This window comes from Mastigoproctus giganteus, chromosome 9 (genome assembly GCF_048544385.1).
Source record: "Mastigoproctus giganteus isolate SK-2022 chromosome 9, ASM4854438v1, whole genome shotgun sequence".
Lineage (NCBI taxonomy): Eukaryota > Metazoa > Arthropoda > Arachnida > Uropygi > Thelyphonidae > Mastigoproctus > Mastigoproctus giganteus.
This window is the reverse complement of record NC_143583.1, coordinates 201,778,456-201,796,227: the sequence shown is the minus strand read 5'-3', so window position 1 is coordinate 201,796,227 and position 17,772 is coordinate 201,778,456. Positions and strand designations below refer to the sequence as shown.

At 36.9% G+C, this 17,772-nt stretch overlaps 1 protein-coding gene across 1 annotated transcript in view; it reads right to left on the bottom strand.

Annotated features, from left to right (window-relative positions):
- Positions 1-17,772, bottom strand: part of LOC150081032 (uncharacterized) — a 120,147-nt gene that overhangs the window by 20,506 nt on the left and 81,869 nt on the right. The window contains exon 6 of the mRNA XM_090380893.1: positions 4,746-4,873. Coding sequence (XP_090237019.1) covers positions 4,746-4,873 — 128 coding nt within the window. The remainder of the gene's footprint in view (positions 1-4,745; positions 4,874-17,772) is intronic.

The window sequence follows — 17,772 nt, the reverse complement described above, 5'->3', positions numbered from 1 at the left end:
TGAGGAAACTTTCAGAAGATTAGACTGGTCACAGAAAGGAGTCAATGTGAACAGAGAGTACCTAAACCATTTACGATTTGCAGATGGCATTGTGGTCATAAGCCACGATCCCAAAGAATTAGAGGAAAATCTTAATCAGTTGTACACAGTAAGTAAAGATTTTGGACTAAAGATGAATATGGCTAAAACAAAAGTAATGATGAACAAGTATGCCACAGAAAGGAACATGATTGAAGGAGCAGTGATTGAAAAGGTGGAGTCATATACTTATCTGGGACACATTATTAGCTCTAATAATGATAAATGGCTGGAAGTCAAGAGAAGAATAAATTTGGATGGATAGCATTCAGGAAATATAGTCACATACTGAAGAGCAATATCCCAGTTTGTCTGAAATGTAAAATAATGAACCAATGTATACTCCCCACCATGACTTATGGCAGTGAAACTTGGGAACTCACCAAAAGAATGGAAGAGAAGCTGGAACTACACAGCGAAGAATGGAACGAATTATATTGGAAATCAGACTGTTAGATAAGAAGAGAAACACATGGATTAGGCAGCAAACTCAAGTAAAGGACATTCTTATCAAAACTAAAGAACTAAAATGGTCTTGGGCAGGACATATAGCTTGGAAGACATGATGACAGCTGGACTAAGAAAATAACAGAATGGTACCCACGAGGAGCTAGAAGAAAACCTGGAAGACAAAGGCAGAGATGGATAGATGAAATTCATGAGTTTGTTGGTAGTAAATGGATGGCCAGTGCTCAAAACAGAAGGAACTGGAAAGTTGCTGGAGAGGCCTTCATCCTGCAGTGGATTGAAAATGGCTGATAATGATGAAGATGGAAGTTTGTTTAGAAGACCTTTATGCCAAATTCAATTGAAAGCCTTTGACATCTCAAGAGCAACTGCTTGTGTTTCACTGAAGTTTTCCATTGAGTTTGTTCATAAATGGGTAACATAAGCCAGAATATCACCAATGGATCGAAACTGATGGAATCCATACTACGATGGAATCCATCGTAGATCACACAGGTTTCTAGGTAGTTTAAGAGTTGGCAGTCAATTGATTTCTCCATTACTTTAAAAAGAGCAGATGAAATTGGATGGGAGGGATTTGTCACCCTTTTTAGTAACTACCTGGATATTTTCAGCAAATTTCCAAGCAGAAGGAAAAACACCTTTGGAATAAGAAAGTGAAAAATGGTAATACAGAATAGGAGTTAAGTACAGGAGCACAGGTTTTGAGAACAAATGGAGAAATACCATCACAACCTGTAGTTTTCTAAGTATCAAGATTCGTCAAAATCATTCGGACATCCTTTCGACGGAAGATCACAGGAGGCATTGAATGGAGTGTGCTGGAAATGGTCGGAGGTGTTTTATTGAAATCATTAATTCATGAGTTGGAAGAAAAATGGGATGCTAGCAGGTCAGCTTTATCCTTGGCTGAAGTGACAATAGTACCATCTAGTTTTGACAGAGGTGGGAGCAGAGATAGGCAAAAGTTGCGGCCATTAGCTTTGGCAAGAGACCAGAATGCTCTGCTACCATTATGGCAAAAAGAAAGTTTTCTAATTTTTAATAACTGCATTACAATTGCTGCAAGCTTTGATGTAGCCAGAAAATGAAACTGAACAATTGAAAACAAGCCAATTACGATATGCAACATTCTTCTCTTGAACAGCCTTAGCACATTTATGGGAAAACCAAAGTTTAGATAAAGGACAATTTTTTAAAGTGGAGTGTGGAATAAAGGATTCCATTCCAACAAGAATAATTTCACTGACACAATCTGAGCAAACGTTAAGATCGGAAGGTTTGGAACAGTAATCTGACCAAGTAAAATAAGAAAAGAAATCTTGCAAGTCATCCAATTTTGCATTCTTGTAATGCCAAACAAACAAAGTTGGGAATAGCCATGAGTAAAGACTCCACTGGAGAAGAGGCAATCACTAAATTGTGATCTGAGGTGCCTAAATTACCACTCAACTTCGACTGTGTACTTAGAAGGGCTGTTTGTGAGAAAAAGATCAAGCATGCTGTATGGTTAGGACTGTCCAGTATTCTGGTAGGTAAATGAACAATCTATGGGAGGGCATTAGTAATTGCAAAAGGTACAGCATCTTGGCTAGCTTGCTCCATGTGACTAGAAAACGGAAGCCAGCTGGATTTGTGAACACTAAAATCACTGTTAGGAAAGTTGGACTGGAAAAAGTCAAGTTGCAAAGAGAGGAAGTCAAAGAGCTCCAAGTGATTAGTGGAGTTGGGAGAATGGTAGCAATAACAGATGAATTTGACACAACGAGGTAGAGAGATTTTAAGCCAGAGAAGATCGAAAAGAGGAGATTCCAAATTACCAAGTCTCTGACAGGGAATATTGAAATGGACATATGCACAAGTACCACCTTTGAGGCAAAAGGAATCATACAGCGAATAATTTGGGCAACTGAGATGGGCAGTGCTAGAATCAACTGATAACTGAGATTCTGTCAGAAAAAGTACATGGGATTTGGCAGACTGTAAGTAGAAATGGATATCATTGAGATTAGAACTGAGGCCACATATATTTGTGAAATGAACTAGGAAGTGTTTGGGAGGTTTAGATCTTTTTGCAGATAAGCTTGCTCTATTAGTTTGACAATTCATGGTGTATTTAATAGTAAGAAAAAGTGGGGTGGGGTGCCTAAATTTCATCATGATGTAATGAAATTTTTGGATATGGCGTACACATGGTAAGGATATACCCAGATCCTTGACATAACATGGCCTTGACAATTCCCCCTGCATACACAATACTCGGACTCCTTCCAGTCACTATCTGGCAGAGAAGAGGTGGCAAGATTATATACTAGCTGATCCGGAAGCCTCCTAGAGAATTACCAATAGATTCGGTCCGGTGTACTAACCAGCAGCCAGCCTGCAAACACCATTTTAGAGCTGTATCCTCGAAATGTAAGGAAGTTTGGATCTCACCATGTTGTTCATCATTACCTCAAAAGACATCAGTCATATTGCATGATGGAAGAGATGGGAAGGGTTGACCGGAACTTAGCTCTGGAGACTAAACATGGGTTCCATCACTTCAAGCCTCCAATAAGCATAGTGGTGGTATTGCACCAGTTGATGAGAGTCATCTACCACCCAGTACTTCCTGGTAACACAAAGGGGTGGCATTCCTCCGTGTGGTATGGGTGCCACACCTCACCCCTTGCTTATGTTGGTTCACACCTGGGTTTGCGCAAGGGGTTATACCCAGCATTACTAACAGTCCCCATCGTGAAAGTGCAAGCAGAGAATCTGACTGTCACAGACCATCTGGACTTCGGTAAAACTGGGTCCACTTTATTTGAGTGTCACCTGAATATCAGTTCCATCAGCATTTTAGACTTCCAGGTAGCAAGCACAGCTTGTCTGGCATATCTGATTGAATGTCTGCGACAACCTCAAGGACCAAAACATGTTCTTAAAAATCTGCCATATGCTGTTTTAATTTCTCAATTGTGAGCTTCTAGTTAAGACCACAAGCATCGTTACATTGTCAACTGGAAAGTATTTCACAGAAAAGTGGCACATTATGCTCACTTGAGAGTGTAAAATCAACACATACTACTTTTTGCTGAATATTAACAAGCAGGGTAACAACTACATATAATGCTTTAGCTTTTATTCCTTTATGTAGTGTATCCCTTTCAATCACAGGTTGCAACATTGAAAAAAAGAACTCCACAAACAAGACATGCAAGCAAATCATGAGAAATTCTGGCCATAGCCCAAAAGAATATCATATTTAGGAACAAAAATAAAAAAAACTTTTGTATTTCTTTATATGATTAACTTTCATTCTTATGTGCAGGGTGTGAAAGAATATGTCCTTCAGTTATCTCTCAGGAATCAGCCACATGAAAAAGCTCATGATTAAGAAACAGGCACGAGGAAGTCGAAAACGATAAGTAGTATATCATTTTAAGATAACTATTTCTACATTCTAAGGTAACCATAACTATTTCAGAAAGCAGTGAATCACTTACATTTTGCAAAAAGGTTATCTCATGTGAATTTTGATTTCCAGGAGCTGCCAATCGTGATTCTGATCAACCAATGAAAAAAAATCTGATTTATTCTTCACAAGACATTCTGAGTTTATGATCAGACTCAGTGAAATGTCTGATGAAATTCATAATCATATGATTTGGCAATTCACGGTTGTTATTAACGAACCATTCATTTGTATGACAGTGAATGAAAACAGCAAATATTTCTAATTTTCCATAGCTTTGATAGCCATGGGATAAAGTTTCCCAAGGTATCAATACAATTTAACAATCAATCACTCTCTGGCCTTCAACCAGAAGTAACTGACTATAAAATAAACTTTCACCTTGTACGTTTAATTTTTTTAAAAGGATTGGACAAACAGTTATTAATTTTACTTTCAATGCTGTACAAGCTTGCTTCCTTGCATCATTTTGAAACTACTAATACAACTGTCCAGGGAGTGTGGATCACTACTGCATAACATACAATTTTCAAGGATTAACTTATTGGGTGGGGAGGGCTATTACAATAACCAGTCACCTTCACTGAATTAAATTTTTTTAAGGTAATGTCTCTAAACTAATATGAATTTTTGTTTCAAATTAAACAATAAAACATACATGCAGTATGTGATTCGAAACTTTTGTTTTGCAAATAACATCGAATGCCTTTCTAATTCATTATAATTTCAAACTGCTTACCATTATTAGGCTCAAAATGTTGAGGATGTAACAAAAATTCTAAAATTTTCTCAACTCCTTCCGCTTTTACAGATGATACTTTTAAACCAAGCACCAAACACACTTTAGCAATAATGTCATGTTGTAGTCTGAAAAATATTTTTAATATAATGAAATAAAATATATATTATATAATTATATAACATTATATATAAAATTATATAAAAAATATAATGTTATATTAGTTAAATTATATAACATTATATAAAAAATACATATATAAAGTGTGAGTATACAAAAAAATAAAAAGTTATATATACATATATATATATATATACACACACAGTTGGACTTCTCTTTAACGAACTTCCATATAGTGAATTTTCCTATACAGCGAACTTTTTTATATCGAAGAAAATTTCCATATAACAAACTAATTTCGAGAGACCTGGGTACACATTGTTCGCACCTCTGGCCTTCAGGCAATAAAGCTGATGCTGTAGAAAGCACGAATTAAGAGCTAAAAGGATTAAGAATTAATCACTTGAGCTTTTAATAGCTAAAGGGTTTAATTCTTAAGGTCATTCTAAAATTTACTGTTGCCTGTAAAACATTTACTGTACCGAGAAGTCGCACTGGGAAACTGCTATCTGTGTGTCCACAGCCATTGGCAAGGATTAAGGCATATTCCTGACATGGACATTGGCTCTAGTCAACCTGTTTTCTATTGCAACACCCTATTAGAGAATTAGGGGAGAATGATTTTCCTTTATCCCAGAAATTCATCTGTTGTTTCGCAGAAATGAGCCATCCATACTTTCACTAAATTTCACCTGTCTCTGTATGGTAGGTACAAGGGGTCCGTAAATCAGTTTTGTTTGCTGCTGTACAAGTAACCTTACAATGTCTAGGAGGAAATTCTTGAGTGTAGTGGAAAAAGTGGAAGTGCTTAATAGTGTAGATCGGGGCATTAAAAAAAAAAAAGAAATCGCTTTAAAATTCAGTATCCCTGCCAGTAGTATGTCAACCATTCTGAAAAACTGAGGAAAGGGGACCCAGTCGGAAGCGTTCAAAGTTATGCCTGTATGAAGATGTGGATGAAGCAGTTTTTAAGTGGGTAAAGTTGATTTGAGACCAAAACATGCCAACATCAGGGCCATTAATAAAAGAAAAGGCTACAGAGTACACATCTTTTCTGGGACATAAAACTTTCCAAGCCAGTTCTGATTGGCTGTACAAATTTAAAAAGCACCATGGCTTACTCGAAAAAGTTATTTCTGGTGAAAGTGGGGTTGTAATTGAAGAAGACTGTACCCATTGGAAAGAAACAGTTTTGAAAAAAAATTATAGAGGACTACAAGCCCAAAGACATTCAACGTTGATGAAACAGGTCTATTTCTTAAATGTTTGCCGAACAGGACAAATGTGTAGGTGGTAAAAATAGTAAGGAAAGAATTACAGTCTTGATTGGTGCAAATATGGCTGGTAATGGAAAACTGAAGCTTTTGGTAATAGGAAAAAGTAAACAACCCCGATGTTCCAAAGGAGTAAAGTCATCAGAGTTGGACTACAACTAAAACTTAAAAAGACCTAGTGACAATATTGACAATGAGTTTCATGAAAATTAGGGCAACGAAGGCAATGAGTGCAATATTAAACCTTCCAAACATGAAATGATGGCAGCATTTGAACCGTTGCGTCAAGGCCTTCAATATGAAGAAAATGTGCCAAAAAATATATTTGAGTACTTAAACAAATGCAAACATTTTTATGAACAATGTACAGTAAAATCCAGTATACAACTAAAAATAACCAAATATTTTATGACATAATGCTTAAAAGTGTACTAATATATTGTGTGCATCATGTAAGTAGTCATTTCTTAATGTGTGTATTAACAAATTAATTGTTTTAAAATGTTAGAAAATTTATTCATTCCCACTTATTTTTGATTTATTTCCCATATTTCTGAGTTGAATTAAAAGTATTTTTCATTGTTGAAAAGGTCATATTCTTTACAATGAAATTTCTGTATAACAAAGTTTTTCAAGTGAACGATCGATTTCATTATATAGAGGTCTGACTATATATATATATATATATATTTAAATAATGGCATAAAGTAAAGATGTAATAACATAAAATAAGAAAATAAATAAATATTAAGCTATCATTACAGGCAGCAAAATGCACATCCTCCACATGATGTCCAAATATAACCGATAATTTAAAATAAAATAAAACAAAACATAAGCCAGTAGTATGGCAAAAAACTGTAGTGCGAAAAATAACGTAAAAATAACATAAAATAAAACAGGGAGGGGGAAGTAAAGGTAGCAAGACATAAACAGTAGTCGAAAGTCCCCAAATAATTTAGCGCTTTAAATCCAATTAATAATAATAAAACCAATTTAAATTTAAAATAATGCCAATTATACGATAATTTAGCAGTACCCCCCGCCTTGTAAGGTACCAGTTCCGAAAGACGTGAAATATCACCAAAAAGGGGCTAAAGAGAACTACTAAAAGAAAACAAAATAATACAAAAAGAAAAACAAAACTATTGGCCTCGTGGTCCTCTGTCGATATGGGGCATAATGGTCAGTCTATTATTTTCTTATTTTGTTTTCTTTTAGTAGTTCTCTTTAGCCCCTTTTTGGTGATATTTCATGTCTTTCGGAACTGCTACCTTACGGGGGGGGGGGGGGACTGCTAAATTATCATTATTTTAAATTGGTTTTATTATTATTATTAATTTGATTTAAAGCGCTAAATTATTTGGGGATTTTCGGCTATTGTTTATGTCTTGCTACCTTTACTTCCCCCTCCCTGTTGATTTATTTTATGTTATTTTTACGTTATTTTTCACCATACTACTGGCTTGTGTTTTATTTTAGTTTGAATTATCGGTTTTATATATATATATATAGAGAGAGAGAGAGAGAGAGAGAGAGAGAGAGAGAGAGAGAGAGAGAGAGAGAGAGAGAGAGAGAGAGAGAGAGAAGCAGTATACAGGGTGTTTCAGTTAAACGTTTCAGAACTTCTAAGAGGGGTAGGGTACATCCTGACAACTCGAAATCATATAGCAATGTGGGGTCGGAAATGCTTTCCTGAAGCGGTGTTGTACACAGAAGCACCTTAAAGAAAAGAGACCGTAAGTGAGAAATCGTTTTAATAATACATGAAAAGAAGCAAAAGGTACATGGATATGTACCGGTCAACCCTTCCCCATCTCTTCCATCATGCAGTATGACTGATGTCTTTTGAGGTAATGATGAATACCACGGCAAGAACCAAACTTCCTTCCATTTCAAGGGTAGAGCTCTAATAGTTCACAGGCCGGCCGCTAGTTAGTACACTGGACTGAACCTATCGATAACTCTCTAGGTGGCTTCCGGATCAGCTAGTGTATAATCTTGCTACACTTACTCGGCCAGATAGTGACTGAAGGGAGTCCGAGTAGTTTGTTTGTTTCTTTGTTATTTGGTTTTTAGGAGCATTAGCAACTAAGGCCATATTGCTCCGGGATATGAGGTGGTCATTCCCTGACCTTTCCGCATCCTCCGTATTTGGTGGTAACGGGCTCGAACCCTGGTCTAATCAAGAAGCGTGTGCTGCGCACTGATGTTCCTTCCCACTTGGCTACGGAGGCGCCTCTCCGAGTAGTATATGCGGGGGGGGGAGACATTGTTGAGGCCATGTTATGTCAAGGATCTGGGTATATTCTTACCATGTGTATGCCTTGTCCAAAAATATCATTACTTCGTACAGCATGTCCTTCCCCACACTTTTACTTTCTATTGAATACACCTTGAATTGTAAAACTACCATATTTCTATGATTCTAACATGCACTTTTTTTCCCTATGTCTTATAATTGCAGTTTTTGTTTAATTTTCCCGCGTTTTGCACACGGCACCACACGTTTTGTTTTTACACGGAAACCCTGCCTCCAAGTTTGGAGGCAGGGTCTGCCACCATTATCACATTCTCCAATTCCATTGGAGAATAAATTTGCATGGGTGATTTCAGGCACTTTCAAAATGTGAAGCCACCATTATTTCATTATAGTGGAGCTCACTGAGCGAAAACTAGGAACTTTTGTTTGTATCTTCAAAGTATATAAGAAGTGGAGTTACTGTATTTCGTTCATTTTGATCCCTTATTGCACATTAAAATGTTTTCAAAAAGATTGCATTACAACTCCGCATTAAAAAAAGTTACTGTGTATGCAAAAGAACATGGAAATAGAGCTGCGGGTCGACATTTTGACATTAGTGAAGTAAATGCTTGTTGTTGGAGAAATGATCGCAATTCCACATTTTCGTGAAAAGCAACAACCAAGCACTTTACAGGGGCTAAGAAAGGAAGATTTCCACAAGTCGATGAAGCTGTGATACGTTTTGTAATGGAGACACGTGAAAAAGGATTACCCATCACTCGACAAGCTATGCAACTGAAAGCCGAAGAAATTGCCAAGTTCCTCGGAATAAAGAAAATAATTTTTAAAGGCAGTTGCAGCTGGTGCGACAGACTCATGTGTCATAGCAGATTATCATAAAGGCACCAAACATCTATCTGTCAAAAAATTCCTGCAGACTTTCAACACAAGCTGATTAACTTTCAACGACAGGTGATGAAATTAAGAAAATAAGAAACAATGAGTTTAGTCAAATTGGAAATGCTGATGAAATCCCGGTCTTCTTCTTTGATATGCCTCGAAATTACACCGTCAACGCTAAAGGTGCAAATGAAATGAAGATTATAAGCACAGACTACGAAAAGCAACGTATCACTGTGATGCTATGCATCACCACTGGTGGTCAAAATTTGCCACCAGATTTAACTTTAAATCGAAAAACCGTACTGAAGAATGAAATTTTCCCTAAAGATGTTATTGTGTGCACAGAAAAATGAATGGATGTCGGCAGAGCTTATGGAAGACTGGTTAAATGTTGTGTGGAATAGACATCCTGGAAGTCTTCGTTACCCACCTAGCATGCTAGTACTTAATGCACATTTCGTGGACATTTGTCCGAACAGATCAAAAATAAAATCGTGCAAAACGTGGTGAGTTGGATGTGATTCCTGGTGGCATGACTAGCCAACTGCAGCCACTTGACGTTTCCGTCAACAAACCATTTAAGGATTACTTGAGAAAGGAATATGAATCCTGGCTATTGACTGACAACCTTCCACTGACACCATCCATAAAAATTAAGAAAGCACCGGCATCAAAATTGGCAGAATGGGTATCAACAGCTTCAAAGCTGCTAATCTCAGAAAGAATAGCGCAGCACTCATTTAAAAAATGTTGCATCACCAACGCTCTCAATGGCTCAGAAGACTATATATTATGGGATAATGAAGATAACTATGGCTCAGAAGAATCAGACTCCGATATTGATCCAGATATTGACGGCTCAGAAGATTCAAAAGGAAGTGATAAATAACATACATAAAGATAATACTATTGTTGTTAATAAATTGAATTACAATATAATAAAAATATCTGTTAGATTCATTTTTTTTCTTAGAATCAAAGCTTTTTTTTTTCTGTTGGTGGTACTGAAATTAAGGTGCATCTTACAATCGATGGAGTCTTAGAATCGAAGAAATATGGTAATAGAGCAAGCTTATTTGCAAACAGATCTAAACCTCCCAAACACTTCCTAGTTCATTTCACAAATATATGTGGTCTCAGTTCTAATCTCAATGATGTTCATTTCCACTTACAGTCTGCCAAACACCATATACTTTTTCTGACAGAATTTCAGTTATCAGTTGATTCAACCACTGCCCATCTCAGTTGCCTAAATTATTCGCTGTATGCTTCCTTTCATCTCAAAGATGGTACTTGTGCATAGGTCCGTTCCACTATTCCCTGTCAGAGACTTGGTAATTTGGCATCTCCTGTTTTCAATCTTCTGTGGCTTAAAATCTCTCTACCTCATTCTGTCAAATTCATCTGTTATCGCTACCATTCTCCCAACTCCACTAATCACTTGGAGCTCTTTGACTTCCTCTCAACTTTCCTAACAGTGAGGTAATTTTCCTTAGTGATTTTAATTTTCACAACTCAGGCTAGCTTCAGATCTCTAGTCACACCGACCCAGCTGGTCGAGATGCTGAGGCTTTTGCAATTACTAATGACCTTGCACAGATTGCGAAAAAATTTATTTGTTGCACAGAGCATAAACAACAATACATAAAATTAGCTTTCGGCTGGGTGGCAGCCTTCATCGGATTAACTGCCATTCAAGTATTTTAATCCGATGAAGGCTGCCACCCACCCGAAAGCTAATTTTATGTATTGTAGTTTATGCTCTGTGCAACAAATAAATTTTTTCGCATTATGAATCCGGAGCACGTAGGCCTCTTTTATTATCTTGCACAGATTGTTCATTTACCTACAAGAATACCAGACAATCCTAATCATACAGCCAATACTATTGATCTTTTCTCACAAACAACCCTTCTAATTACATGGTTGGAGTGAGTGGTCCTTTAGAAATCTCAGATCACAACTTGGTGATTGTCTCTTCTCCAACGGAGCCTTTATCTCATGGTTATTCTCAACCTCCTGATGTTTGGCTTTACAAGAATACAAAATGGGATAACCTGCGAGATTTCTTTTCTTCTTTTCCTTGGTCGGCTTACTGTTTCAAAATTTCTGATGTCGGCATATGCTCAGTTCGTGTCAGTGAAATTATTCTTGTAGGAATGGAATCCTTTATTCCACACTCCACTTTAAAATCTCGTCCTTTATCTAAACCTTGGTTTTCCAATAAATGTGTTAAGGCTGTTCAAGAGAAGAATGTTGCATATCATAATTGGCTTGTTTTCAATTCTTCAGTTTCATTTTCTGCCTACACCAAAGCTCGCAACAATTGTAAAATATTTATTAATCACTCCAAACTATATTTTGAAAAGGCTAAGTATAAAAAACTTGCTTCTTGCCCTGATGGTAGCCAAGCATTCTCGACTCTTACCAAAGCTATTGGCCACAACTTTTGCCCATCTCTGCTCTCACCTCTGTCAAAACCAGATGGTTCTATTGTCACTTCAGCCAAGGATAAAGTTGCCCTGCTAGCATCCCATTTTTCTTCTAACAAATGTATTAATCATTGTGGTAAAATACCTCCCACCATTTCCAGCGCGCTCCATTCAATGCCTCCTGTGGTCTTCCGTCAAAAGTTTTTCCGAAGGATTTTGATGAATCTTGATGCTAAGAAAGCTCCAAGTCCTGATGTTATTTCTCCACTTGTTCTCAAAACCTCTGTTCCTGAACATACTCCTGTTCTTTGCCGCCTTTTTTTCACTTTGTTCTTCCAAAGGTGTTTTTCCTTCTGCTTGGAAATTTGCTCATATCCAGCCGGTTCCTAAAAAGGATGACAAATCCCTCCCATCCAATGATCATCCCATTGCAATTATTTCTACTATTTCTAAAGTAATGGAGAAATCAATTAACCGCCAACTCTTAAACTACTTGAAACCTTCCGTCTGATCAACGATCGCCAGTATGGATTCCGTCAGTGTCGATCCACTGGTGATATTCTGGCTTATGTAACCCATTTTGGGACTAATTCAATGGAAAGGTTCGGTGAAACACAAGTAGTTGCTCTTGACATCTCAAATGCTTTTGATCGTGTTTGGCATAAAGAAGAAGATACAATAAACAGTTGACAAACCATAAGCTTCCACCTTACGGTTTGTCAACTGTTTTTTGCAATTGGCTATCCAGTTTTCCCTCTAACGGCTCACTGAGTGTGATGGTAGATGGCTCTCTGTCTTCTAACTTCTCCACTAATGCTGGTGTTCCCCAAGGTTCAGTTCTTCCCCCACTCTTTTCCTCTTGTATATTAATGACCTTCCATTGACCAGAAATCCTATCCACAGTTTTGTTGATGATGGCACATTGCATTCCACTTTCCAGTTTGAGAAACCTTGCCCTACTCAATCAGCTTCAATCCCTCAAATATCCGCTACCAATTCCTTAAATGCCGATCTCCAGGTAATTCTATAATAATTAATAATAAACACCAGCCAAGAAATTAAACTGAAAATTTGCTATAAAATAAATAAAATAACATACAGTGAAATGTGATGAAAATAAAATACAATGATTAAATTATAGTTACAATATGGTTAAAATATAGTTAAAAGCAATAAAATTATCTAAAATAAACTGGGTTAAAAGCGATAAAACAATGAAACTGGGAACTTTCGGAGACTGCCGTCTCCTTCTTCAACAGCATACTGCTAGTGCTAAGACACATCCTTAAGTAGCAGGTCCATGGCACTCATGCACGTGGTCATCAGACACATGATCTACATTCTCCATGTGCGTATCGGAAACGGAAGCGGCTCGGGAGCGTGTCAAACAGAAACGGTCATCCCTTCTGAGGATAACTGCCACAAACAGGGGGTGTAAACGGATCCCCCTGTCCCTATTAATAGTATTGTGACTGGATGAACCGATTCCAGGTAATTCTCCAGGGGTCAAAGACAACTTAGTTGATTTCAATCCTTGTAAAACTCGGTCCTGTTCTATCTTGCAAAAAGGATTCTTCTGCTCCTATACTTATCTTTGGTGACACTTCAATTTCTAGGCAAGATGATATATCTCTTTTGGGGATTACCCTAACTTCTAATCTCTCTTGGCACAAGCACATTACAAAATGTTGCTTCCTCTGCATCTAAAAAACTTTATTTTCTCTTTCACTATCATTGTTACTTTTCTTCCAAACAGCTGTTCACTCTGTACAAATTGCAAATCTGCCCTATCATGGAATATTGTCCCCACATCTGGGGTGGTTCTTCCAAAACCTCTCTCTGGCTTCTAGATTCCATTCAGAAGAGGGCAGTTAGGTTAATTAATGAATCATCTCTAACAGAGTCTCTCCATTCTCTGTCTCATAGACTTACTGTTTTTGTTGCATGCCTTTTCTATAGATACTTTCATGGGCATTCTTCTTCTGAATTGGCTTCTATAATTCCCACTCTCTCTCTTTCAAAACAGTCCGAACACGTTCAGCCACCAGGCATCATCCATTTGCTGTCCAACTTCAAACTCACAGAACCAACTTTTCATCTTTCTCGGTTATTCATTCGAAGGTTGTTTTCTGGAACAACCTTCCTTCATACATATTTCCTCAAAATTACAATCTACAGAAGTCTAATGTCAACAAATATCTTCTTTCGTCTTCTCAACCTCCAACCTAAGCACGGCACAAAGTATTATAGGTTTTAATACCTCTTGTGTTTGGGGTTTTCATAAAAAAATAAAAAAAATTTGTTTTTAATAATTTAAATTGTGTATATGTATAATAATGATAAAATATGTTATCTGTATATATATTAGAATTACAGTTATCAAAACTTTTCCTTTTTTTTTTTTTTTTTCCCCAAAGTTTTTGTCACTTTCACTGTTTCCCCAGAATTCAACATTTAATATTAAACTGTAAAAAATGAAACTAAAACATGAACATAATAAAAATTATGAGTTCACTTATATAACACAATATGAGGGAAACAAAGAAGAATAAATATCATTCCGTTAGGGTCCTGAGCTGTATCATCATTCTTCTCTTCTTTGGTGATTTCCTTTTATTTCTCTCTCTCTCTCTCTCTCTCTCTCTCTCTCTCTCTCTCTCTCTCTCTCTCTCTCTCTCTGGGTAGTTCAGAAATTTTTTTTTTTGGCTGGTGCAGCATAAGCCTCAGGCTTCCTTTCACTATGTGACATAATAATAATGATAATGTACAATATAAACCAGTCTTAGGATGCATTAAAATTTCACTTTAAAAAAACAAAAAAAAAAACTTATTAAATTCAAAAAAGCTATATAATATGTAATAACCATTGTAGCTTTTCTTGTTTAATGCAAAGTTTTTATACATTACATCAAGGTGGCTGATACTATACAGTAGTGCATTGGATAATCTACTTGTGCTAGGATTTATTTTTTCAACAAACACATCAAACTTGGCACTTCAGATCACAACTTGGTAATTATCTCTTCTCCAATGGAGCCTTTATCTCATGGCTATTCCCAACCTCGTGTTGTTTGGCATTACAAGAATGCAAAATGGGATGACCTGCGAGATTTCTTTTCTTCTCTTCCTTGTTCGGATTACTGTTTCAAAACTTCCGTCAATGTCTGTTCAGATCATGTCAGTGAAATTATTCTTGAAGGAATGAAATTCTTTATCCCACACTCCACTTTAAAATCTCATCCTTTATCTAAACCTTGGTTTTCTAATAAATGTGCTACGGCTGTTCAAGAAAGAATGTTGCATATCGTAATTGGCTTGTTTCTAATTCTTCAGTTTCATTTTCTGCCTACACCAAAGCTCACAACAATTGGAAAGCAGTTATTAATCAGTGCAAACTAGCGTTTGAACAGGCTAAGAGTAGAAAACTTGCTTCTTGCCCTAATTGTAGCCGAGCATTCTGGTCGCTTGCCAAAGCTACTGGATGCAACTTTTGCCCATCTCTGCTCCCACCTCTGTCCAATCCAGATGGTTCTGTTATCACTTCAGCCAAGGATAAAGCTGATCTGCTAGCATCCCATTTTTCTTCCAACTCATGTATTAATGATCTTGGTAAAACACCTCCCACCATTCCCAACATGCCCCATTCAATGCCTCCTGTAGTCTTCCGTCAAAAGGATGTTCAGAAGAATTTTGACGAATCTTGATGCTAAGAAAGCTCCAGGTACCGATGGTATTTCTCCACTTGTTCTCAAAACCTGTGCTCCTGAACTTACTCCTATTCTTTGTCGCCTTTTTTCACTTTCTTATTCCAAAGGTGTTTTTCCTTCTGCTTGGAAACTGCTCATATCCAGTCAGTTCTTAAAAAGGGTGACAAATCCCTCCCATCCGATTATCGTCCGATTGCAATTACTTCTACTCTTTCTAAAGTAATGGAGAAATCAATTAACCTCCAACTCTTAAACTACCTAGAAACCTTCCGTCTGATCAACAATCGCCAGTATGGATTCCGTCAGTGTCGATCCACTGGTGATATTCTGGCTTATGTTACCCATTTATGGACTAATTCAATGGAAAGGTTCGGTGAAACACAAGTAGTTGCTCTTGACATCTCAAAGGCTTTTGATCGTGTTTGGCATAAAGGTCTTCTAAACAAGCTTCCATCTTATGGTAATTGGTTATCCAATTTTCTCTCTGATCGCTCACTGAGGGTAATGGTAGATGGCTCTCTGTCTTCTAACTTCTACACTAATCTGTGATCTGGTTTCCCCAACAGGGTTCAGTTCTTTCCCCCACTCTTTTCCTCTTGTATATTAATGACCTTCTTCCATTGACTGGAAATCCTATACATAGTTTTGCCGTTGATAGCACATTGCATTCTACTTTCCATTTTCAGAAACCTTGCCCTGCTCAATCAGCTTCAACTTCTCGAAAATCTGCTACCAATTCCTTAAATGCCGATCATCAGGTAATTCTCCAGTGGAGCAAAGACAACTTAGTTGATTTCCACCCTTCTAAAACTCAGTCTTGTCTTATATCTCGCAAAAAGGATTCTTCTGCTCCTATGCTTATCTTTAGTGACACTCCGATTTCTAGGCAAAATGATATCTCTCTTTTGGGGATTACCCTGACTTCTAATCTCTCTTGGCACAAGCACATTACAAATATTGCTTCCTCTGCATTTGGGATTTACATAAAAAACTTGGTTTTGTCTTTCGCTCTCGGTGTTACTTTTCTTCCAAACAGCTGCTCACTCTGTATAAATCGCAAATCCGCCCTGCTATGGAATATTGTTCCCACATCTGGTGTGGTGCCCCCCAAACCTCTCTCAGGCTTCTTGATTCCATTCAGAAGAGGGCAGTTAGGTTAATTAATGATTCATCTCTAACAGAGTCTCTCCGCTCGCTGTCTCATAGATATACTGTTTCTGCTGCATGTCTCTTCTACAGATACTTCCATGGGCACTGTTCTTCTGAATTGGCCTCTATAATTCCCGCTCGCTCTTTCAAAACAGTCCGAACACGTGCCGCCACCAGCCAACATCCATTTATGGTCCAACTTCAAACTCGCAGAACCAACTTTTCATCTTCCTCGTTTATTCATTTAATTGCCATTTTCTGGAATAACCTTCCTTCATACATATTTCCAGAAAATTATGTCTACAGAAATTCAAGTCCAATGTCAACAAATATCTTCTTTCGTCTTCTCAATCTCCAACCCAAGCACAGTACTAAGTACTATAGGTTCTAATACCTCTTGTGTTTGGGGTTTACATAAAAAAAAAAAAAAACTTGTTAGTTTTTTCAATAAGTGTTGCTCTTTTTTTTTTTATGTAACTTTCCATAAACAGGTATTTTCTCTGTATTGTTTGAAAACAAAGTATGGTAACTGTAGACTGTTTCTGTAATGATCCAAGTTGAGAATTTTTTGACAGGTGAGGTAACTGTTTCAACACTAATCCCTACCAGAGAGAGATACTGAAAACAAAGAGGGGTGTATTATAATAAATATACACAACAAAAGCCAATAGCCAGTGAAACATTTGACACTTCAGATTGCTAATAGGTTTAATCATAATTGACAATTGAATTTAAAAAAAAAAAAAAAAAAAAATTGACATCTCAAGCAATAATTTTTATATGGTATAAAGCCAATACAGTACATAATTTTTTTCTCTCATTAATTTGTTTTCCAGCTTCCCTTTTGTATGTAGATTGAGTGCACCAAAAATCAATTATCCAAGAATAAATAAATAAATAAAAATTTCGGAAATACCCTCTGTCCCAAATATTTCTGATAACTAGGATTCCACAGCACATTGATTTTATAGTGTGCTGCTTATATACTATATTAAATGAAATGTATATTTTATATTCAGTAGTGTTGGTGTTTTGTAGAATTCAATATGTATCCTATCCCTGACCCCAAAGGGTTCTTTCAATGTTTATATATATTATTTCTAATAGTAACTTAAATCACAATTAGTGACATACAAGGACTCTTCAATAACAAATGATCATTATTTTTCAAGAACAACCATACTTCTTGCAATTTCT